The sequence below is a fragment of the Eubalaena glacialis genome, chromosome 3, assembly GCF_028564815.1.
Source record: "Eubalaena glacialis isolate mEubGla1 chromosome 3, mEubGla1.1.hap2.+ XY, whole genome shotgun sequence".
Lineage (NCBI taxonomy): Eukaryota > Metazoa > Chordata > Mammalia > Artiodactyla > Balaenidae > Eubalaena > Eubalaena glacialis.
The window spans coordinates 6,061,608-6,087,654 of record NC_083718.1 but is presented as its reverse complement, the minus strand read 5'-3'; the positions used below and the strand labels follow the sequence as shown (position 1 = coordinate 6,087,654).

General features: G+C 35.6%; 1 protein-coding gene across 1 annotated transcript in view; it reads right to left on the bottom strand.

Annotated features, from left to right (window-relative positions):
* The window catches only part of KCNT2 (potassium sodium-activated channel subfamily T member 2), a 379,130-nt gene that overhangs the window by 201,697 nt on the left and 151,386 nt on the right, over window positions 1-26,047 (bottom strand). The window contains exon 8 of the mRNA XM_061185285.1: window positions 25,740-25,834. Within this exon, the coding sequence (XP_061041268.1) occupies window positions 25,740-25,834 (95 nt within the window). The remainder of the gene's footprint in view (window positions 1-25,739; window positions 25,835-26,047) is intronic.

The following is a 26,047-nucleotide window of genomic DNA, read 5'->3' as shown; positions in this document are numbered from 1 at the left end:
AGACTGAATTCTGCCATATGAAACACTCACGAATCCCTGTTCTGTAAGATCTAAGAGCTTCCTGTTCTCTTGTCTTTCTGTGCATAACAACAAATATATTGAAAGAAATGATCATACCAAAGAAAACCTGAAAATGTACTGAGGGCAGTTTCTGCTAATGGTCTGTGGGATCAGATGACAAAATGCTCTAAGTAGGAACAGGTTTGAAAGGGTCTCTAGACCTAAGGCACAACTTCCTTAAAGGGTTAGGCTGCTGTGCTCACCAAATTCTTCTAGTGCACTTATGCAGGGGCAGAAATAACCAAACAACACTTTCTTGCCAACTATATGTCTAGAAAACTATTTTTAATTCCCTTTATGTTAATTTGTAAAAATTCTGACACAGATATTGATGCTTTAAACTGGTGATACCTGATAATGAGTCCCTGATGAGAATCCTTCACACACTTATTAACCATCCCTAGATTTTAACTTGTCTGGACACACGTATACCATGCTGTCCTGTGGTATGTATGTGATATTTATGGGATTACAGAAAACATAACTAAAATATATGATACATTCCTAGAAGAAAAATAAAAATAAAAAGGCTGAGCACTGACTGCTGAAAAAGCACATCATTTAATGAAATGTTATAGAAGAGAATGAAGACATAAAAAGAGACTGTATCTGTGAACACACATATGGGGTGTGTGTATGTGTGTCTCACATGCCCAATGCATTCTCATAACCCCCATGTACATGTAAATTATTCTTCATGTAAATTTTTCTGACTTTAATACTGGGAAATATTAAATAATATTTAATATTAAAATATTGGAAATGTTAAAGCAGTGACTTATGCTGGCTTTCTGAGTCCTACTGTGATATCAGAGAGTCCTTCAAATATATTTTGCTCCATTTCTAGTAATAGAATAATAGAATAAAGTCAATAGCTCTAAGGATCATATTTCCTTTTTTCCTCATTTTTAAGGCTTAAATTTCAAAAACAAACAAAAAGTATGATATCTATTCTTCTTTCCTCTTGATTTACACTTTTTATTTCTAACCATGAGTTTACTTTAAAAGAGAAAATAAAAGGTATTCTTGATAGGAAAAGCTTCACAATCAAGTCATGAACAGTTCAAAGTAACTTCTACTGGTTGCAAAGAAGATAAAATGGAATCTTGCATAAAAACCTCAACTGTGAAAAGCATTGCTATAGTGCAATTGCCTACAGTTTGGCCTTCAGACTAAGACAAATAAGGGAAGATAAAGTCGGTGATGTAAGACAGGAAAAATTGTAAATTGTTTTCTATACAGCACCGAAGAATTTATACTATACTGAAGACTCCAAAGACACGAATGAAGAATTTTAAGCAAGAGAATGAATGATGTGATCAAATCAAATAGTGTTGAGTTCATTAATAAAAGTCCGCTGATACTCTGAGTGGTTACTACTGCTCCAAGCAGTAACCACATTTACACTAGACTCTCAGTCTCCAGGCTGACAAATCACCTTTAAGACACTGCCCATGCAAATCACCCAAGTGAAGTTCCATCTGTGAGCAGAGGAAATAATGGCTACTAAATTCAGTCCTAAAGTTTTTTCTAGGTTTGAGCTCTTGCCTCTCTGCAATTTACTTTTTTTTTTTTTTGCTTGATTTTTAAAAAATTATCTTATTCAGTTCTCAAAAGTGAAGTGTATAACCAATAAAATATTAGTTGTACACACCATTAATTGCCGTTATATATTTAAAGATAGGTTTATAAAAATAAAATATGTATACATCCAGAATCTTTTCAGAAAATATTTGACTTACAACGCATTTCTATTTTACTATCAAGAAGCTAGTAAGATAATCACTAATTCATATGTTTCTGCACATATGAAATATGTCACAGTGCCAAATAAATATCAGCTAATTTAGGCTGGTTTATACTCATTTAACATGTTCCCACAGGAATGTCTGGCTAGTTACTGTCACATAACAAGACCAATCCCAAATATTCAGTCACTAGTCAACAGTTTCTGGAAATCAAGTAAGGCACAAAACAAGCCTTATTTTATTCTATCTGAAATGATCCAAATTTAATTAGCCATTAGAAATAAAAGAAAACATAGACCTTCACATGTTACTTTATATTGTAAGGAGTGGGAATTACTCCCATAGCAAAAGTGACCCTTACTTTTATGTAATAATTTACTTGAATCCAATTTTTAAAATGTAATATTGTTATCATGTTCATTAACAGAAAAGCTCTGTCATACTGATAACACTTTTACATTCATAACACTTAATCTCTGCTTAAAAGCAATTGAAAAATCTTCCCTTTCTAAGAGACAGTGAGGTGAACCTATTACCATTTCATAGACTCTATGAAAGCTAATATTTCGGAAAACTCTGTAATATAAAATATTTCTATATGTGAGTCAGAGCACTCGTGAGAAGTATCTGACTGGCTCATTTGAGCATTCGACTAATTGATGGTGTATTTACTGCTTCTAAGCTAACGCCAAATATATCAGTATCTATGTAGAATTGCCTCCTAGGTAAATAATTATTTTTCGTTTTCACTGGAAATTACAACTGTTTTCCTGATAGATAATATTTGTTCAAAGAGCAGTTTCAGGAGGTCAATGACACATTCTAAACTAAGGAAATTTACTGGAAACGTGGTTTGCATTAACATTTACCTAAAGCACATTTTGCTCCAATGGCTTCAATTTTTAAAAAATTTGTACCAGCTTTCCCATATCAGATTATATATACTCAAAGAGATTAAGCTAGGAATTAATATTGCAATTAAGGTACTACCAGTCACAAAAATCTTTGATTTTTTATTTTTTGGTATCCAAAAGAAATTCACTAAGCAAAACAATAGCATTTTTAGGGTCAAACATATACAATAAATATGGCATTTCCTTTACTTTTTACTCATCATGAGACTCATTCAGCTCAAAATTTCATTTAACAGACATCATCCTAATAGAATTTATCCTCATTCTTAGCAATTATGAATGTCATAGAATGATATAACTTCAATGACCCTGCTGGGAAAGTTCTGGGACACCCAGGGTACCATGGCACACTGGATTGAGAACAACTGATCTAGTCCAGCTCCTTTCTCTTCAGAGGCAGCATCTCAGGGAGAAAAGAGTCCAACACTTGACCAAGGCTATCTATACTCTTAAGAGGGAACACCAGAAATATAACAAAGTTTTTTTCCCCTACCCACAACTCTGTAGAGATTAAATAACACAAGCTTTCTTTAATAAAACTGTGAAATTAGACATGTTTTTGTTTGAGAGAATAATTAGAAAGGAAACCAATTGCCTCAAAGCAATTTGTTAATTTAAGTTGTAGGTTCTAAATCCTTCCTGTACCAAAAGGAAACCAAATTTACAATCCATGAACTAAATGACTAATGATTTATTTAGTTACTAATTAACTAGGGTGAATGTCCCAAATAAGATGAAATATGACTAAGCTATGTTGTGTTTCCTGAGTGACAAATTTGTGTACAATATCTTCCACGAAGGTAAGGCGAAGAGGAAAAGACTCATGTAACATCAATCCTTTTACTACATTCTGTCTTTAACCATCTGAAATGTAAACCTATAAAACATTTTGATACATGCTTTAGTACTTGTGGCAAAGTGTAAAACACGCTAGTATAGGAAAGAATAATAATCTATAAAGTGATCTTTAGTATTAGCATCTTTAGATATGACTGAACTTAAAATCAGTTTTATATTTTACATCTTCAATAAAGTATTTTATCCCAGACTTACAGTACAAACTCAGTATCATTCCATTACCTATTTTATATAAGTAAAAGAAAATAAGTCTAATTTCTGATAAAGACAGATGATTAAGATAACAGAAGGCTAGTGCACTGCAGAACCACTGCTTGTGGATGGCACAGCAGAGTTGTCAGGACCCTTGACTGAGTTGTTAAGAAAGGTTCCATTAAGGCTTTAACATATAAGCTGAGACCTTAAGGACGACAAAAGCTAAGTGGAGATTATACAAAGCAAAGAGAACACCGTTAAGAAAACCCGGAGGGACCTTCAAGATGGCAGAGAAGTAAGACGTGGAGATCACCTTCCTCCCCACAATTACATCAGAAATACATCTACAGTTGGAACACCTCCTACAGAACACCTACTGAACGCTGGCAGAAGACCTCAGACCTCCCAAAAGGGAAGAAACTCCCCACGTACCAGGCTAGGGCAAAAGAAAAAAGAAAAAACAGAGACAAAAGAATAGGGACAGGACCTGCACCAGTGGGAGGGAGCCGTGAAGGAGGAAAGGTGTCCACACACTAGGAGCCCCTTCGCGGGCAGAGACCGCGGGTGGCAGAGGGGGGAAGCTTCAGAGCCACGGAGGAGAGCGCAGCCACAGGGGTGCGGAGGGCAAAGTGGAGAGACTCCCGCACAGAGGATCGGTGCCGACCAGCACTCACCAGCCCGAGAGGCTTGTCTGCTCACCCACCGGGGCGGGCGGGGGCTGGGAGCTGAGGCTCGGGCTTCGGTCGGATCGCAGGGAGAGGCCTGGGGTTGGCGGCGTGAACACAGCCTGAAGGGGTTAGTGCGCCACGGCTAGCCGGGAGGGAGTCCGGGAAAAAGTCTGCAGCTGCCGAAGAGGCAAGAGACTTTCTCTTGCTTCTTTGTTTCCTAGTGCGCGAGGAGAGGGGATTCAGAGCGCCGCCTAAACGAGCTCCAGAGACGGGCGCGAGCCGCAGCTATCAGCACAGACCCCAGAGACGGGCATCAGACGCTAAGGCTGCTGCTGCCGCCACCAAGAAGCCTGTGTGCGAGCACAGGTCACTCTCCACACCGCCCCTCCCGGGAGCCAGTGCAGCCCACCACGGCCAGGGTCCCGTGATCCAGGGACAACTTCCCCGGGAGAATGCACGGCGCGCCTCGGGCTGCTGCAACGTCACGCCGGCTTCTGCCGCCGCAGGCTCGCCCCGCCTCCTCCGTACCCCTCCCTCCCCCCGGCCTGAGTGAGCCAGAGCCCCCGAAGCAGCTGCTCCTTTAACCCCGTCCTGTCTGAGCGAAGAACAGACGCCCTCAGGCGACCTACACGCAGAGGCGGGTCCAAATCCAAAGCTGAACCCCAGGAGCTGTGAGAACAAAGAAGAGAAAGGGAAGTCTCTCCCAGCAGCCTCAGGAGCAGCAGATTAAATCCCCACAAGCAACTTGATGTACCTGCATCTCTGGAACACCTGAATAGACAACGAATCGTCCCAAAATTGAGGCAGTGGACTTTGGGAGCAACGATATATATATATTTTTCCTTTTTCTCTTTTTGTCAGTGTGTATGTATATGCTTCTTTGTGTGATTTTGACTGTATAGCTTTGCTTTTACCATTGGGTTCTGTTTGTCCGTTTTTTTGTTTTATTTTGTTTTGTTTTTAGTATGGTTTTTAGCACTTGTTCTCATTGGTGGATTTGTTTTTTGGTTTGGTTTCTCTCTTCTTTCTTTCTTTTATTACTTTTTTATTTTTTATTTTTAATAATTTTTAAAATGTTTTATTTCAATAACTTTATTTTATATTTTTATCTTATTGATTTTTTCTTTCTTTATTTCTTTTTTTTTTCTCCCTTTTCTTCTGAGGTATGTGGCTGACAGGGTTTTGGTGCTCTGACCAGGTGTCAGGCCTGAGCCTCTGAGGTGGGAGAGCTGAGTTCAGGATATTGGTCCAACAGAGACCTCCCAGCTCCATGTAATATCAAACTACAAAAGCTCTCCCAGACATCTCCACCTCAACACTAAGACCCAGCTCCACTCAACAACCAGGAAGCTACAGTGCTGGACACCTTATGCCAAACAACCAGCAAGACAGGAACACAACCCCACCCATTAGCAGAGAGGCTGCCTAAAATCATAATAAGTTCACAGACACCCCAAAACACACCACTAGACATGGTCCTGCCCACCAGAAAGACAAGATCCAGACTCATCCACCAGAACATAGGCACCAGTACCCTCCACTAGAAAGCCTACACAACCCACTGACCCAACCTTAGCTACTGGGGGCAGACACCAAAAACAATGGGAACTACGAACCTGCAACCTGCAAAAAGGAGACCCCAAACACAGTAAGTTAAGCAAAATGGGAAGACAGACAAATATACAGCAGATGAAGGAGCAAGGTAAAAACCCACCAGAACAAACAAATGAAGAGGAAATAGGCAGTCTACCTGAAAAAGAATTCAGAGTAATGACAGTAAAGATGATTCAAAATCTTGTAAATAGAATGGAGAAAATACAAGAAACGTTTAACAAGGACCTAGAAGAACTAAAGAGCAAGCAAACAATGATGAACAACACAATAAATGAAATTAAAAATTCTCTAGAAGGGATCAATAGCAGAATAACTGAGGCAGAAGAACGGATAAGTGACCTGGAAGATAAAACAGTGAAAATAACTACTGCAGAGCAGAATAAAGAAAAAAGAATGAAAAGAACTGAGGACAGACTCAGAGACCTCTGGGAGAACATTAAACGCACCAACATTCGAATTGGTGCAAACATTTGCACATCTCAGAAGAAGAAGAGGGAAAAAAAGGAACTGAGAAAATATTTGAAGAGATTATAGTTGAAAACTTCCCCAATATGGGAAAGGAAATAGTCAATCAAGTCCAGGAAGTGCAGAAAGTCCCAGGCAGGATAAATCCAAAGAGAAACATGCCAAGACACATATTAATCAAACTATCAAAAATTAAATACAAAGAAAAAATATTAAAAGCAGCAAGAGAAAAGCAACAAATAACATACAAGGGAATCCCCATAAGGTTAACAGCTAATCTTTCAGCAGAAACTCTGCAAGCCAGAAGGGAGTGGCAGTACATATTTGAAGTGATGAAAGGGAAAAACCTTCAACCAAGATTACTCTACCCAGGAAGGATCTCATTCAGATTGATGGAGAAATTAAAACCTTTAAAGACAAGTAAAAGTTAAGAGAATTCAGCACCACCAAACCAGCTTTACAACAAATGCTAAAGGAACTTCTCTAGGCAGGAAACACAAGAGAAGGAAAAGACGGACAATAACACACCCAAAACAGTTAAGATAATGGTAATAGGAATACACATATAGGTAATTACCTTAAATGTAAACGGATTAAATACTCCAACCAAAAGACATAGACAGGCTGAATGGATACAAAAACAAGACCCATATATAGGCTGTCTAGAAGAGACTCACTTCAGACCTAGGGACACATACAGACTGAAAGTGAGGGGATGGATTTATTTCATGCAAATGGAAATCAAAAGAAAGCTAGAGCAGCAATTCTCATATCAGACAAAATACACATTAAAATAAAGACTATTACAAGAGACAAAGAAGGACACTACATAATGATCAAGGGATCAATCCAAGAAGAAGACATAACAATTGTAAATATTTATGCACCCAACACAGCAGCACCTCAATACATAAGGCAAATGCTAACAGCCATAAAAGGGGAAATTGACAGTAACACAATCATAGTAGGGGACTTTAACAACCCACTTTCACCAATGGAAAGATCATACAAAATGAAAATAAAAAGAAAACACAAGCTTTAAATGATACATTAAACAAGATGGACGTAATTGATATTTATAGGACATTCCATCCAAAAACAACAGAATACACATTCTTCTCAAGTGCTCATGGAACATTCTCCAGGATAGATCATATCGTGAGTCACAAATCAAGCCTTGGTAAATTTAAGAAAATTGAAATCGTATCAAGTATCTTTTCTGACCTTAATGCTATGAGACTAGATATCAATTACAGGAAAAAATCTGTAAAAAATACAAACACATGGAGACTAAACAATACACTACTAAGTAACCAAGAGATCACTGAAAAAATCAAAGAGGAAATCAAAAAAATACCTGGAAGCAAATGACAATGATAACACAATGACCCAAAACCTATGGGATGCAGCAAAAGCAGTTTTAAGAGGGAAGCTTATAGCAATACAATTCTACCTCAAGAAACAAGAAACATCTCAAATGAACAAAGTAACCTTACACCTAAAGCAATTAGAGAAAGAAGAACAAAAAAACCCCAAAGTTAGCAGAAGGAAAAAAATCATAAAGATCAGATCAGAAATAAATGAAAAAGAAATGAAGCAAATGATAGCAAACATCAATAAAACTAAAAGCTGGTTCTTTGAGAAGATAAAATTGATAAACCATTAGCCAGACTCACCAAGAAAAAAAGGGAGAAAACTCAAATCAACAGAATTAGAAATGAAAAAGGAGGAGTAACAACTGGCACTGCACAAATACAAAGGATGATGAGATATTACTACAAGCAGAAATATGCCAATAAAATAGACAACCTGGAAGAAATGGACATATTCTTAGAAAAACCCAACCTTCTGAGACTGAACCAGGAAGAAATAGAAAATATAAACAGACCAATCACAAGCCCTGAAATTGAAACTGTGATTAAAAATATTCCAACAAACGAAAGCCCAGGACCAGATGGCTTCACAGGAGAATTCTACCAAACATTTAGAGAAGAGCTAACACCTATCCTTCTCAAACTCTTCCAAAATATAGCAGAGGGAGGAACACTCCCAAACTCATTCTACGAGGCCACCATCACCCTGATACCAAAACCGGACAAAGATGTCACAAAAAAAGAAAACTACAGGCCAATATCTCTGATGAACATAGATGCAAAAATCCTCAACAAATTACTAGCAAACAGAATCCAAGAGCACATTAAAAGTCTCATACACCATGATCAAGCGGGGTTTATCCCAGGAATGCAAGGATTCTTCAATACATGCAAGTCAATCAATGTGATAAACCATAGTAACAAACTGAAGGAGAAAAACCATATGATCATCTCAATAGATGCAGAAAAAGCTTTTGACAAAATCAACACACATTTATGATAAAAACCCTCCAGAAAGTAGGCACAGAGGGAATTTACCTCAACATAATAAGGGCCATATATGACAAACCCACAGCCAACATTGTTCTCAATGATGAAATACTGAAACCATTTCCACTAAGATCAGGAACAAGACAAGGTTGCCCACTCTCACCACTATTATTCAACATAGTTTTGGAAGTTTTAGCCACAGCAATCAGAGAAGAAAAAGAAATAAAAAGAATCCAAATCAGAAAAGAAGTAAAACTGTCACTGTTTGCAGATAACATGATACTATTCATGGAGAATCCTAAAGATGCTACCAGAAAACTACTAGAGCTAATCAATGAATTTGGTAAAGTAGCAGGATACAAAATTAATGCACAGAAATCTCTTGCATTCCTATACACTAATGATGAAAAATCTGAAAGAGAAATTTAGGAAACACTGCCATTTACCATTGCAACAAAAAGAATAAAATACCTAAGAATAAACCTACCTAAGGAGACAAAAGAACTGTATGCAGAAAATGATAAGACACTGATGAAAGAAATTAAAGATGATATAAACAGATGGAGAGATACACCATGTTCTTGGATTGGAAGAATCAACATTGTGAGAATGACTATACTACCCAAAGCAAGCTACAGATTCAATGAAATCCCTATCAAACCACCAATGGTATTTTATACAGACTAGAACAAAAAAATTCACAATCTGTATGGAAACACTAAAGATCCTGAATAGCCAAAGCAATCTTGAGAAAGAAAAACGGAGCTCGAGGAATAAGGCTCCCTGACTTCAGACTATTCTACGAAGCTACAATAATCAAGACACTATGATACTGGCACAAAAACAGAAATACAGATCAATGGAACGGGATAGAAAGCGCAGAGGTAAATGCACACACATATGGTCACCTTATCTTTGATAAAGGAGGCAAGAATATACAATGGAGAAAAGACAGCCTCTTCAATAAGTGGTGCTGGGAAAACTGGAAAGCTACATGTAAAAGAATGAAATTAGAACACTCCCTAACACCATACACAAAAATAAACTCAAAATGCATTAAAGACCTAAATGTAAGGCCAGACACTATAAAACTCTTAGAAGAAAACATACACAGAACACTCTTTGACATAAATCACAGCAAGATTCTTTTTGACCCACCTCCTAGAGAAACAGAAATAAAAACAAAAATAAACAAATGGGACCTAATGAAACTTAAAAGCTTTTGCACAGCAAAGGAAACCACAAATAAGATGAAAAGACAACCCTCAGAATGGGAGAAAATATTTGCAAACGAAGCGACTGACAAAGGATTAATCTCCAAAATATACAAGCAGCTCATGCAGCTCAATATCAAAAAGACAAACAACCCAATCCAAAAATGGGCAGAAGACCTAAATAGACATTTCTCCAAAGAAGATATACAGATTGCCAACAAACACATGAAAGGATGCTCAACATCACTAATCATTAGAGAAATGCAAATCAAAACTACAATGAGGTATCACCTCACACCAGTCAGAATGGCCATCATCAAAAAATCTACAAACAGTAAATGCTGGAGAGGGTGTGGAGAAAAGGGAACCCTCTTGCACTGTTGGTGGGAATGTACATTGATACAGCCACTATGGAGAACTGTATGGAGGGTCCTTAAAAAACTAGAAATGGAACTACCATACGACCCAACAATCCCACTACTGGGCATATACCCTGAAAAAACCATAATTCAAAAAGAGTCATGTACCACAATGTTCATTGCAGTTCTATTTACAATAGCCAGGACATCGAAGCAACCTAAGTGTCTACTGACAGATGAATGGATAAAGAAGATGTGGCACATATATACAACGGAATATTACTCAACCATGAAAAGAAACAAAATTGAGTTATTTGTAGTGAGGTGGATGGACCTAGAGACTGTCATACAGAGTGAAGTAAGTCAGAAAGAGAAAAACAAATACCGTATGCTAACACATACATATGGAATCTAAAAAAAAAAAATAATTGGTTCTGAAGAACCTAGGAGCAGGACAGGAATAAAGACGCAGACGTAGAGAATGTACTTGAGGATATGGGGAGGGGGAAGGGTAAGCTGGGATGAAGTCAGAGAGTGGCATGGACATATATACACTACAAATGTAAAACAGATAGCTAGTGGGAAGCAGCCACATAGCACAGGGAGATCAGCTCGGTGCTTTGTGTCCACCTAGAGGGGTGGGTTAGGGAGTGTGGGAGGGAGTAGCAAGAGGGAGGGGATATGGGGATGTATGTATATGTATAGCTGATTCACTGTGTTATACAGCAGAAACTAACACACCATTGTAAAGTAATTATATTCCAATAAAGATGTTAAAAAAAAAAAAAAAGAAAACCCAAGTCAGGAATCATCATCATATCATCAAGGAACAGAAAGAAACCAGTGGTTCAGAGGAAATACAGTATAAGTTGAGGTCAAAGAGGTAAGCATGGGCCAGACCGTGGACAGCCCCATAATTATTTTTGGTGTTTTGATCCAAGTGCATTGGGGGGAAGATAGAGGTTCTTAAACTTGTAAGAATATTCTTACTGCTCTGTGGAAATAGACTGTAAGAAAGCAAGGGTGTCAGCAGACAGACCAGATATCCAAGCAAGAGACAATGGCTGTTTGAGGGGTAGAGACAGTGCAGATAGAGGGGGATGGTGACTGGAGGGATCTTGGCCTTAAAGCCAGTAGGCTTGCTGATAGATTGGATGCTCTGCCTGAGAAAAAGGAGCGGGCCAGATGACTCCACGTACTTTACTTTTTTTAAGGGATGGATCAACAGTGGGGTCATTGAGAACATAGAGGTGAAAACTGCCTGGAAACAGAGAAGAATTAAAAATGTTTTGGGCTGCTGAAGCTGTCAGCGTACAGATGGTTTTGGAAGCCACAGGCATCAATGAGCTCACCTAGGCAGATAGAGTAGCCAGGTCCTGGAAATCAAGAAAAGCCTTGATAACTTTCTCTGCCAATTCTTAGCAAACGTCTGGAAAAAAAAATTTATGTTGGAGAAAGTTAGGTGAAAGTACAAATGATCTTTCCACCTTCTACATGTGTCTAATTTATCTCCTAGAATAAAGTTGAACCCTGCCAAGCACCATAATTTGTACCACCACACATTGTCTCCTGAAAGAATTGCTTTCACGCACCTGTTAAGGCCTCATATGCATAGAAAAGATGACAGGTCAGGATCAGACAAACCTGGGCTCATTCCTGGAGCCCCACTTACTTCCAAAACTCCTTAACTCTTTCCTCTGCCCTTACTAGTCTCCTCTCCAAACTAGGGATATAATGCATACCTCAGAGTGTCATAAGGCTGTCATGGGGGCTTAGGAGAACACTAAGCCAATAAGCAGAAAACCAATGCTATCTTTCCATTATGTAAATTTTTGTAAGAAAAATGTACATTGTGCCTCTACCCTTATATATTGTCTCTGTAACATTCTGCCTACAGAATGAGGTTCCTGAGTTCTGCAGGAAACAGGGAAAGAGGACATTAATTACATTGAGGTATGTGCGTGCTTTCTTTTTTCTGATAATGAGAGCTCAGTATAATTCATTTCTCCCCCACCTCAGCTGTCTTAAAACTTAATATCAGGTTTATACTTCATCCCTACTATGTTGATTTGTTGTTTCTTCTACTTCTGTTATAATGACCCAATTTCATGTCTGTTTTGAAAACTGCCTCCAACTTTTGTTGAAGATTATACAGTGTTTTTCTGTCTCCATTTGACAAATGAATAAATAAAGCCTCAGAGAAGCTATAATTTAACTGAAGTCACAGCAAAAAAGTGACACAACCAAGAAATCTTCAAATCCAATGAATTTCTGTTTTTACCTAAAGCCCCTCCAGAGAGCTGCATATGTCCCTGTGAGAAATAAAGCCTAAGAAGAATGATTTCTTTGTTAAACTAAAAATCTGTCCCCTTAATTATGGCAATGAAAAATACTACTTTACATTTACATTTACATGTACTTTACAAAACGCTTTTATATAAATGATCTTGATCTTTGTGTTTATTCAGCACTGGGTCCTGCTTGACTTTATAATTAGAAAATAGAGAAGATTTAGTGAAAGGCAAACGAACAAACCAAAAAAGTCCTGTAGAGAAAAATGAAAGCACTTGGGGGATATCTGACTTGAAGAAAAGAAGACTGTGCTTCAATTGTCAATATAAAAGCTAATTATAAAGCAGGGGATTGAAAGTGGTTTTTCACCTTCCCAGCCGGCACACTAGAGGGAAGAAGCTCATATGAAATTCAAATGAGGTATTTAGAACATCCTAAAATCAATTTGCTAGAAAATGAGGAGCCTAAAAATAAATACTAAAAACTTAAATATAAAGGTAGAACAAGGGTGTATAATAAATATAATTCAGTGGGCTAATAGACAGGAATGAGAAAGAATTTTAAGTAGCTGAATGAGCCTGAATTATTAGGGATAATCAGAAATATTCTGTATACCATTTGCATAGCAAAATGTTGGTGAAAGTTATTATAACCTTGGGGCAGGAGATACCACCAGAATAAGCAATGGGTCTAGAGAAAGGAGACAGTGCCGAAATGAGGCTCTCAACACTCTGAATCAAAAATACTCTAAAGCACAGAAAGAGGGTAAATTACAATACCTTCTATCTATTTAAATAAAATATAAATGTAAAATATTATATATTTTATAACATAAAATAATTTAGAGAATTTACTAACAGGAAATTGTGAGAAGAACAGCAATGATACATGACCCTGAGTATAAGGATACTAAAAGTCAGTTGAAACGCAAAAGTGTCTAAGCAATTTAAGGAGTTCAGTAACAGAAGAGGAATTAATAAGAAGGGAAAGACAAGATGAAAAAATGAGGAGGAACTTTGAAAGAGAAAAAAAAAAAGATTTTATGGTGTTTTAAAAAGATGTATGGATTTTGCACAGGCTTCGTTGCTTGATGGTAAGAAAATGCTTTTATTATAATGAAAATGTACTATAAAAGCTCTGACGTTGACTATGGTTTGAAATAGACAGCCATCTGGTTGGACGGTATAGAGAGGGCTGTTTGGAGAAGTGAAAAATAAGAAATATTCTGGGATCCACTTGAGTAATATGATTCTTCATTAAAGTCTTCTGCTGCTATTATATTTTTATCAAGTTCTCCTTGCATTTTCACTAGTTTTTACTTTATATATTTAACTGCCACCTCTTTTGGATACAGAGGTAAATGAAGATCCCATCTCCTTGTAAATTGTGCCATTTATCCTCTCTTCCTACCCTGTTAAGGTTTTTGTTTTGCTTTGTTTTTAATCAGAATTTCTACTGTGTTCATTCCCTAGGTGCTCTTTTCTAATCCATTGCCTTTAATGCTGGTCCATATGTTGATGGTTACCAAATTCACCACCTGGTCCCCACCCTTCTCCTAAACTCTGGGCTCCTGTAGACACATGGCTACTCGACACCTTACCTTAGGTTTCTAAAATGTGTCTCAACTAGAATGGACTCTTTTTCTTCCTCTTCATGTTCCTTTCCAGATTTCCTTATCCTCACATATGGCATGACATTCAGTCAGTTTCCCAAAATGTAAATCTCAAAGCCATCTTCAATTTTCCTTTCTCTCTCACCTTACGTCCAATTTGTCATCAAAACTGTGTTACTTCTGTTAAAAAAAGAAACCATGGGCTCCAAATGGAGTCACTTGTGCTGAGCCCCACATCAGCAAACCAAGACTTAACTGCAATTTTAGTCTCTCCCAAGAATGTACTCTTTAACCAGTCAGTCTGGAATCACCTGGTCAGCACTATTGAGGTCATCTGCTGGATAGACCCCTGCCTTCCCCCATGGGAAAGTGACCTTGCCTGAAACAATCTACTCTTTGCTAATAAACTTCCTTTCCCCACCCTCTTTCTGCCTTTAAAAACCTTTCCTTTTCTATAGTTCTTCAGAGCTCCTTTCTATTTGCTAGATGGGCTGGCGCCCGATTCATGAACTGTTGAAGAAAGCCAATTTGATCTTCAGATTTACTCAGTTGAATTTCAGTTTTTAACCCTTCTAAATATTGGAGTAAAACACTTAACATGAGATCTACCCTCTTAACAAATCTATAAGTGTACAATAAATGATCTAAAGGTATAGTCATGGAATTAATCAATGGAAAAGGCATAACATGAACCCAGGATTGTATTGCTCCAATTTATAATTTTTACCATTATACCAAAGAGCAAGCACACCTCAGAGCTCACCGAAAAAAAGCAACTCTGTGGTCACTCTGGTATGACAACAGCTGTCATTAAGATAGAAATTAAAGAAGTTCTTAATAAGTGACAGAAAATAACTGTGTTAAGACCAACCTGAGCGAAATGCACACAGAAAATGAAAAAGTTTCAGCACAGATTGAACCAGAATGGAGCATTTCTTAATTGTTGTAATGCTCTCTATTTTGGCCAAGGTCTCACACACCATTCTTACGGAGGAGCCAGCAGGTAACATAAATCAGTAAGTGGCTTGTCCTGACCTTGAGGGGAATGCACTCACAGCTTGAGAATACAGGTAAGACAGTACAGGTGAATCATGGCCTCGAATTGCACCATTCACAGCAGTGATGGACCTGGGCTCTCAGCAATGATAAGAACTAGAATTAGAAGACAGGGCCCTGGGCACTTGGAAGGCTTATGCAGCAGTTCAAGACAAAGCTCCCAGTGCACATATGGTTGGAGCTACACAGATGCAGCATAAGACTTACCAAGTATCTCAGCCCCAACCTGCAAGGAGGTCAGCCTACCTTATTAAAATGACATATATAGAGTTTTGTTAATATGTGGCTGCTTCATTAAAAAAACAATACTAAAAAATAGTATAGGCACTGAAAACTTATACTTCATTTACATTCACATGAATTAAATACATTTTTTAAGTTTCAATGTTAGCTTATTATTATTTGCCTTTTAGAAAAATGTTTATTTTTGAAATGTTTCATGAAGAGTGTTGGATTTAAGAGTCTACTGTGAGCTTTGCTTCTTTACAAAACATTCTTAAGTGCTATCTTTGACACAGATCCATGCAAAATAATTTTAGTGTTATACAATTCTAAAACAAAATGTGAACATTTATTTAGGATTTAAAATACAGACTCCCATGCTACCCTCTTTAAAATGACTGAAAAATCGTAATTGATTTGCTTACTTAAATAGGTTCTAAATATAATAACAAAAGCACCTTAATTTCTAATCATTTGTAATTAGTGCTTTTTAAAATGGGCTTCTTTTAATATGTTAACTATACATTTAGTTATACAAGCTTTTTAAGCTTTGGCAAGGTTTATAAGGAAAACATTAATTTGAATGAAAGGAAGTATTGAGACTGTGAACTTTTTCACCACAAATTTCACCTGGTAAATGTCAATTTGTACAACAAAATGTTTTCAGAGGGAAAAAAAGTCACATGGCAGAAATAAATATCAATGCACTCCCTATGAATCCCACTGCTGTGCAGAGTTACTGGAAAAATTTAATTAGCAATGGCATTCTGTGCTGAAAGCATCTAACACTTTGATTTCACGCTTGTAATTCAGACATTAGCATTCAAATCAGCCCACAACTTGCAATTTGGTATTTACTGAATGAATACCAATTAAATTGTTCCAAATAATCATTTTCATTTCCTGTAGAATGTCTGCCTAAAACCTAAGATTCCCATGGGATTTAAGATCATTTGAGATGTTGGGATTTTACATTTTCTAGAGAGAATTGTTGCTTTTGAAGTAATAATAAATATTGTTAAAAGAAAGTTCCCGCTCTGCTGGGCATTGTCTTCGTGTCTATGCAAAAAAGGTTAGTAACTGATATCATAGGCCACAGATCTGAAGTCAACATACACTGCAATTTAGTAGTTCGTGAAAAGTGACCACACCCCACCCTATGCCCTGATGCACAAACACGCATTTTCTTTATTTCAAAATAATAGATAAACAGACTTTTCAGGAGAGGATTGGGATTTAGATCATATGGGAGAAACAAAAGTGAGATCTCAGGAACCAAAAAAATCAAAGAAAGAAGTAGAAGAAAAAACAAACAAACAAAAATGCTAAGAGATGATGGGAAGAGAAGAGCATGATAGTACATGTATCCCAATGCTCTCTAGTATCACATAGGAGGTGATAATTTCAGTAATTTTATTACATTGTTCTGCTCTCTCAAATTCTAACATTAAAAGAAAAATTCTCAAGATGTAAATTCTGAAGTTATATGGAGACAAAATTAACAGCCAAAATTTATTTATCTGGAAGCTCCTATTTATGAGGTATGTGTAAGCAATTTATAAAAATTACTTCAGAGAGCATCTCTTTTTAACTAAAAAAGTTGTAGAAGTTTTACTACTCAGTTATATCTCTTTGACAGAAGTAACAGAACTAGAATGTCTTCATAAAACCATAGTGGCATAGAAGGTTACAATTATAAAGATTCTTTCCATCACCTGACACCAAAATGTGAAAAGAAGGCATTTAAAAGAACATTCTCAGAATATATGGTTTGAACATGCTTAGTTTACAATATATTTAAGTACCTTCAGTTGATAAGGAAATTGTCCTGGGATTTTTAACCCCGGAATGTTATTTTCTATCAATCGCAAACATTTGTTAAGCATCTTATATTTTCCAACCATAAGAGATACTGGACATAAAATGGTAAGAAAGGAAAATTGAAACTTTGTTATATATGATAAAAATCTGGCAGGAAACACTGATAATTAAAGAAGCATTATATATTTTATAATTTTTTCCATCACTGAGAAACATAAAGCTTGGGCATCTGCCATTAATTCAGATAAACTTCAAGAAAACTTCATAAAAGAGCTTCAATCTAAAAGTCAAGACTCAAAGGATAAGCAGGAGAGAAAGGTGAGGAATTTAGATTAAAAAATATATATATGAGAATCATTTTACAAATGTAAAGAAATTAATCATACAAATCATATTGAATGTGATCCTTACATTTTGCATTTTGTGTTAAATTTTGTTGCCTCTTTTTACATTCCTTAATTTTGGTGACTTTGTTTTGTTTTAAAAACTTACACATATTCATTTTGAAAATCTAAACCATAGCAAAAAGTATAAGAAAGTTAAAAAAAAAATCCTATGTCTGTATAGAATCACTTGATATATTCTTAGCTATATCTCTATAGAAACATAGAAGTATAGAAACAGAGACAGATGAACAGGTAAATGGAAATAATCTGAACAAATTTTAATCATGTATATATGTGGTAATTTTATCTAAACATATATTTGTTGTTGATAAAACTAAAAAAATAAAGATTAGAAACTTGCTAAATTTAAAGTAACTATTCACACAAAAGAGAAAGTAATGGCTAAAATATTTTTCTATAGTTAATCCAAAATATCTTTACAAATGAAGAAAGTGTCATCTTAATGTCTTATTAAACTATTATCCTACTTCAAACAGTAATTTAAAATTCACAATAGAAATGAACAAATTATCATAGTTCTATTTGATTTTTTAGTTTGATTATAATTTTTATATATCTAGGTTAATGACTTCTAGAACTTCATACAAATAATATTACAAAGGTTAAGGATGTGGGCTCTGGAACCAACCAATTTGCCTAGGTCCAGATCTGAGCTCTGCTTCTTACTAATCGTAGACTTTGGATAAACTAAGGCTTATCTTTCCGTCTAACCTTTCTGTGCCTCAGTTTCTTGTCTGTAAAATGAGAATAATACCTACCATAGAAGGTTGTTGTGCAAAATTCAACAATTTATTACACGTAAAGCAATAAAAAAATTGGCTGGCAAAGAAGGTAAACATTAAGTAAGTTTTAACTATCATTACTATTATGATGACATTTTAGGATCTCTTTGGGAACAGAGCATTCATGTCTGCTGCTACAAGTAAACTGATTTATCTCTTACCTCAAATCTTTGACCAAGACTTCTTTATTTTCCTTAATTTTATTGCTTAATTTTGTAGATTTTGTCCTAAGGTAATTTTTTCAAGGAGACCTCACATGTGTCACACTCCCTACGTGTATTCATTTTTGAGATTATCAGTTGATGGCTTTCATACATAACTGACCATCTTGAGTGGTATAAAACCAATGTCACAGAGCCTTTCCCGCAGAACTATTATTCTCCTAAAGACCATCAGAAGTCGTTGATTCTCAATTAGCGTGGTATGACAACTGGCTTTCTCTCTTTACCCCAGCTTCTAAGTGGAAACCTCCCTTGGCTAGGTGTCTTCACCATGGACAATAAAAATGGGGTCTCCGCCTCGGCTTGGATAAATCTTCAACTACACTTCTGACAAAATGAAGTGTGAAGATGGGGTTTCGCAGAGCCAGATCCAATGAGTACCTGTTGCACATATCACTGCTTCTCATAACATATATATTTTTTCCTTTATCTTTTTTTTCTTGTTTTTGTAATACATGTTTAATGCTACATAGGTAGCATACTTTCTAAGTTCTTGTATATCTGAAAATAACTACATTATTCTCATAATTCAATGAGGGCTTAAATTCTATCAAAGTTTAGGTTCTAAATCAATTTTTCTTGGAAACTTCTGAACTGTGTTTTAGAAACCTTCAACTCAGATGAGAACATGGATATCAGATTGATTCTTATTCATCTGTAGGTAATGCCTTTATTTTTTCCTGAAGTCTTAGCACAGCTTACAGTAGATAAGTGGATATTTAAGATAGATATACTTAGTTGTTTTACTTTTTTTGCAAATTCCTTAACTACTTTGTGCCTCAAAGTTTCTTCATCTATAAAATAAGGACAATAGAACTTACCTTATAAGCTGTTAAAGGTTAAATTAGTTAATACATGTGCTCAGAAAAGTGCCTAACACATAGGAACCCCTTGAAATGTTAGCCATTATTCTCAGTATTTGATGTTTGAAAATAACTATACATTATTGTCATATTTCAAAAATTGCTTATTTGTTGCAGAATTTTAATTCAAAACCACGTTTCTTAGATTTTTATATTAATAATAATTACATTATTATTATTTATATACATTCAATAACCATATTCTGCTTTTCCTCAATTTGAATTCACCTTACTTGGTTAATTAACTGCCTAAAACTTGGCTGCTCACTTATGCAAAATTGAGTTGGGACAAATAGTTTTCTATTTGTTCTAGTGTGAAACAAGCTTGGGGACTGTTAGTCAGTTGCCAGATCTTTAGACAAATGCACTTTCTGTCGTTCATTTGTAATATAAGCAAAACAAATGTGACCAAACAAAACTAGTAATCAAATATCACGATGGTGCTGTACTGCTAGACCATGTTGTAACACTTTCTCCAAACTACAGTACTTAGCTTCTCTCTGTCCACTTCCCAAGTAGCTCTTTGCCTTAAAAGTCAATTCAGTAAATAGAGTTCAAGAACTTAAGCATCCAGTATTCAATAAGTATTAATCAAAGATGCACAGGAAAATCCCAAATACTTTTGAATTAAGCATGTTAATAACGTAATAGGTTCATTTTCTCCTTAAATAAGACTGAGGAGGTAAAATAAATTTTTTTACATTGGACTAAAACACAAAATATCCACTAACCTAATATAGCTCTTTGTTTTATAACTCTACAAAATAATATGAAAATATGTAATACATATTCAAATAAAAAATTTGAATCAAAGTAGGTGCAAAAATAAGTCTACTAGTGTAAAATTAGAAACACCAAATGCATTATAAATTAGAGTACTTATTATTGGTTAGAATATGCTGATAATTAAGCTAAAGTCATGCACTTAATTACCAGATGGACCAGTTGTCTCTGCTTTGTTACAGAGACACAGGCTGAATCACAATTTCCAGCTGTCTTGGAAGCGTGTATTACTGATCAGGAGGGGCACACAGCCGACACGCGGGAAGATTAGTGAAATTCCATCACAATGACAGGAAAAGCAATTCTGAGCACATTCCCTACAGGGAGGGGTCAGTAGCCTAATTTTTATTTCAGTTTGGCACTGAGCATGGTGTCTCTTATAGACGAATGCTTAATGATAGTCCTTTTTAATGTTCATAATGTTGAAGACAAGATACATTTTAAAACCATACAGCAGCTTTCCAAACAGGTAATATTAAGATTGTGAGATCCATGAACAACAGAGCCATTTCATGAAATATTAGTTCCTGAATCATTTGGGGCTTAAAATTTAATGTATGTATTAAAAGTTCTGATTTGGAAAAGCAATGATAGACTTGCTCTATGATACAACTTAACAGCAATTAATTATGACTAATTTCACCACAATGGAATATATATGTGTGTATATATACATACATACATAGATACAAATATATATACATACACATATTTACAAATATACATATAAAAATATGTACATATACACACAAACATATATATACATACATATATATATACATATATATATAATGGAACATTACTCAGCCATAAAAAAAGAATGAAATCTTGCCATTTGTGGCAACATGGATGAACCCAGAGGGTATTAAGTTAAGTGAGACAGGGAAAGACAAATAATGTATGACTTCACTTATATGTGGAATCTAAAAACAAAACAAATGAACAAACATATCAAAACAAACAGGTGGTTGCCAGAGGGGAGGGGGTCTGGGGACTGCATGAAATAGATGAGGAGAATTAAGAGGTACAAACTTACAGTTACAAAATAAATGAGTCACGGGAATGAAATGTACAGCATGGGGAATATAGTCAATAATAATGTAGTATCTTTGTATGATGATGATGGTGGTCAAAAGGTACAAACTTCCAGTTATAAGATAAATAAGTACCACGGATATAATGTAAATCAGGACTAATATCAATATAATTAACACTGCTCTGTTATATATGAAAATTGTTAAGAGAATAAATCCTGAGTTCCCATCACAAGGAAATTGTTTTCTTTTATTTTATATTTATATGAGATGATAGATAGTCACTAAACTTATCATGGCAATCATTTCATGATGTATATAAGCAAATCATTATCCTATACACCTTACATTTGTATAATGCTGTATGTCAATTATTTCCCAATAAAACTGGAAGGAAAAAAAAAAAGTAGTCAGTCCCCTGTCTGCTGCCTAGAATCATTTTTAGGCATCCTGATTCAGTTTCATAGTATTATTAACAAATTACTATGCTTAAACATTTTAGAGTAAATCTCTTTTTGCAGGTTCACATGATAATTCAATCATCTTGTATAAAGAGGACTTTTGAAATTAAAATTTTTGGAGTGTTTACACCATATGCCATGCCCTCTGCTAGATAGACATTTTATAAACATATCCAATTTAATCCTCATTTGAAAAAACACAAAAATCTTACAGGGTGATTAATGTTGTACTCATTTAATGATATGGAAAACAAGGCTAGATAAATAAGTAATTTGCCCAAGGCCTCCAAATTAGTATAGCCTTGAGTTTTAAACAAACAGTGTACATGTAAACGTTTATGACTTATCATTGCCAGAGACAGCTTATTGTTCCACAGCATCGCATTTTTCTTTTTCTTGATAGTATAATATTCAACTGGGTATTTGTTGCCCCGCCAGACTACATTTTTGCAGCTCCCCTGCAGCTATTGTGTGGGTATATGACCAAATTCTAGCCTAAGTTATGCACACAATTTCTGGGTTGTGCCTTATATTCTTCTTTCCTAAGGATGGAGTTAGGATGTAAAGGCAAGAGCAAAGCAGCCATACTAAACCATGGAAACCCTGTTTTGAGAATGGCTGAAAACAAGATATAAGCAAACTTTGTCTCCAACAGTATTAAGCTGATGTAACAGTCTTGGACAGACTACCTAGATGTTTCTATTTGTGTAAGTTCTTGTATCTTTGTGTATATTTGTATTTTATAATATGTGTGGTGTAACTCTTTGGTAAAATAGCCTGATGATATAGCATAAGTAATGTACCATTGTTCATATTTTTCTTGTGGGTAACCCCACCATCAATGGTGAATTCGAATAAGACTTATTCTACCTTACTATGATGATCATGATTTATGAAGACATTTTGCTTGTAATGCTAGAGAAGAATACACAAAGAGATCAAACTTCAGTTTTTCCATCCTCGATATTATAATTTTAAAACATATTAATGTAAATGTATTGAGTATGTGTGATTAAAAACAATAACATTTTATGTACCTAAAATAACTCTATATAATAATTGCACATTAAAAGGTAGACTCATATCCATGTATTGGTGACAGCTTTAACATTAGATAATATCTGTCAAAACTACCACTCAAATGTCTAAAGTTTAAACATACATACACACAACAACAAAGTAACTATAATTGCAAATAAAACAAAAAGTGAAACACAAATGATTAAACTGACAAATAAACTGCATAATGGAAATTACATATAGATCATGAAAACCCTTTATCTAGCACAGCACTGTGGCATAAGCAAGTGGCAAAATTTGTGTATTTGTTTCCTTTGAAAATAAAAAGTACTCAAGAAATAGATGTATAGGCAGAAAGTAAGAGCAAATAGAGAGCCCACTGTGGGTAGTTCACTGTGATGAGGATGCCTCCAGAACCAAAGTACTGGACTAAGTGTTATCACACAAAAATAATCTGTCCTTACTTTTGCATTAAAATTTCAATTACCTCTTTACCAAATTTACTTTAACAGACTCCCATAATATTTAGACTCATTCATTTTACTTTTTGTAATTTTCCAGCAATTGAGAAAGTAGCATGTGCACAGGTATATAAAAATTTTAATTTTAAATAATACTTTTCCTTAAGTAAAATGAGAAAAGTCCTAAATTATCTAAATTATGTATCTTAAAATTAAGAACTTTTTGTGACATTAGAAGAGAAGGCATTACTGTTAGTATTTCAAATTTATGCAGTTAGATATTTACTAGGTAAATAATAAAAACAATTTGTGAAGAGTAAAAAAAAATTAAATGATAAGATGGCATTGTGTCCATTTTAAAGGGGTATTTTATATTTAAAGGCATGGAATATCCTAAAATGTTTACTTTTTAAATATAAAAGTATGCAATAAAACATATTTTAAATCCATTTAATAGAGGTATTAATTGCATACTACTTAGGTGTAATAGTTGTTATATTGCTGTACCTACAACTATATTTACATACATATATCTATAGCTATACTTTAATCTAAAAATAGTATTGTACTAGTGATGAAGGCATTCTTCCTATTGTAGTACTCCCTAATTAGCTTTTTCTCTTTCTCAATAGGTCAAATCCAGGTCAGAGCACAATTACACATAATTAAGTTGAAAAACAGACATATCATTCTACCTCATTTTTTGATTTTCACATTTTTTTTTTCTCTAGTAAGGCTCTGCATGAATCCATATGGGCAGTGCATCATTTCTCATTCCAAAAGAAGAAATACTGCTCAACATCACTAATCATTAGACAAATGCAAATCAAAACTACAATGAGGTATCACCTCACACCAGTCAGAACGGCCATCATCAAAAAATCAACAAAAAATAAATGCTAGAGAAGGTGTGGAGAAAAGGGAGCCCTCTTGCACTGTTGGTGGGAATGTAAATTGATACAGCCACTATGGAGAAAAGTATGGAGCTTCCTTAATAAACTAAAACTAGAACTACCATACGACCCAGCAATCCCACTACTGGGCACATACCCTGAGAAAACCACAATTCAAAAAGAGTCACGTACCGCAATGTTCATTGCAGCTCTATTTACAATAGCCAGGACATGGAAGCAACCTAAGTGGTCATCGACAGATGAATGGATAAAGAAGATGTGGCACATATATACAATGGAATATTACTCAGCCATAAAAAGAAACGAAATTGAGTTATTTGTAGTGAGGTGGATGGACCTAGAGTCTGTCATACAGAGTGAAGTAAGTCAGAAAGAGAAAAACAAATACCGTATGCTAACACATATATATGGAATCTAAAAAAAAAAAAAAAAAATGGTTATGAAGAACCTAGGGGCAGGATAGGAATAAAGACGCAGACGTAGAGAATGGACTTGAGGACACGGGGAGGGGGAAGAGTAAACTGGGACAAAGTGAGAAAGTGGCATGGACATATATACACTACCAAATGTAAAATAGATAGCTAGTGGGAAGCAGCCGCATAGCACAGGGAGATCACCTCTGTGCTTTGTGACCACCTAGAGGGGTGGGATAGGGAGGGTGGGCCGGAGACACAAGAGGGAGGGGATATGGGGATATATGTATATGTATAGCTGATTGACTTTGTTATACAGAAGAAACTAACACACCATTGTAAAGCAATTATACTCCAATAAAGATGTTTTAAAAAAATAAAAAATTAGTTCATAAAAAGAAAAAACAACTGTTTTCTATACTAAAGCAACGTACCAGTTGCCTCGCACTGTCGTGTCTGCCCTCGCTTTCTGCCTGGATGCCTGAGAGAACACCGGGGGAGGAGGGGCGGGCAGGCAGACAGGGACGGGCAGGGGCAGTGTTCTCAACAGCGGTTCTGCTTTGAAGATTATGGAAAGATGAGGGGGCCCCCATGCCAGCAGTTTGGAGGAAAAATTCTTGTTTGACAACTGTGGCATGCAGTACAAATCCTTGTGATCTGGTTGTTTACAGCATTTGGGAAAACCTCAGAGCTGCAGTAAATATCAATACCAAATGATTGATGTGCTTTCTTGCTTTTTTCCTTAAGACTGAAGTAAGGATTTTACTTCTATTTCTGTAGGTGACCATTCCTTTTTATAGTGAATATTTATCTATTCATTTATTGTAGCCAAATCTTAATTAAAGTGGTTTATTATATGTTTTTATAGAACTATAATTAAAACAAAACATAATAAAAATGCTGATACGTATGATCTTACCAGGTGAAGATAAGGCATAGTAATGTAGATATTAAAATCAAAACTTGATTAAACATTGCAGACTGTGTACGCTGAATGGCTCTGTGTAGATCATTCTGAAATAATACAGAACAAGCATATTTTAAATTTTGATAGATACTACATATTCATGAGTTTTGTTACATTCATTACTATGTATTACATTTCAACTATCTTGTGCTTACTCAACACATATACTTTAAACGGATATAGCAGCATATTTTCGTTTTTGCCTTGGTCTAAATAACCTTACTGTAACATTCATATTACCAAGATAATACTATGGGAGA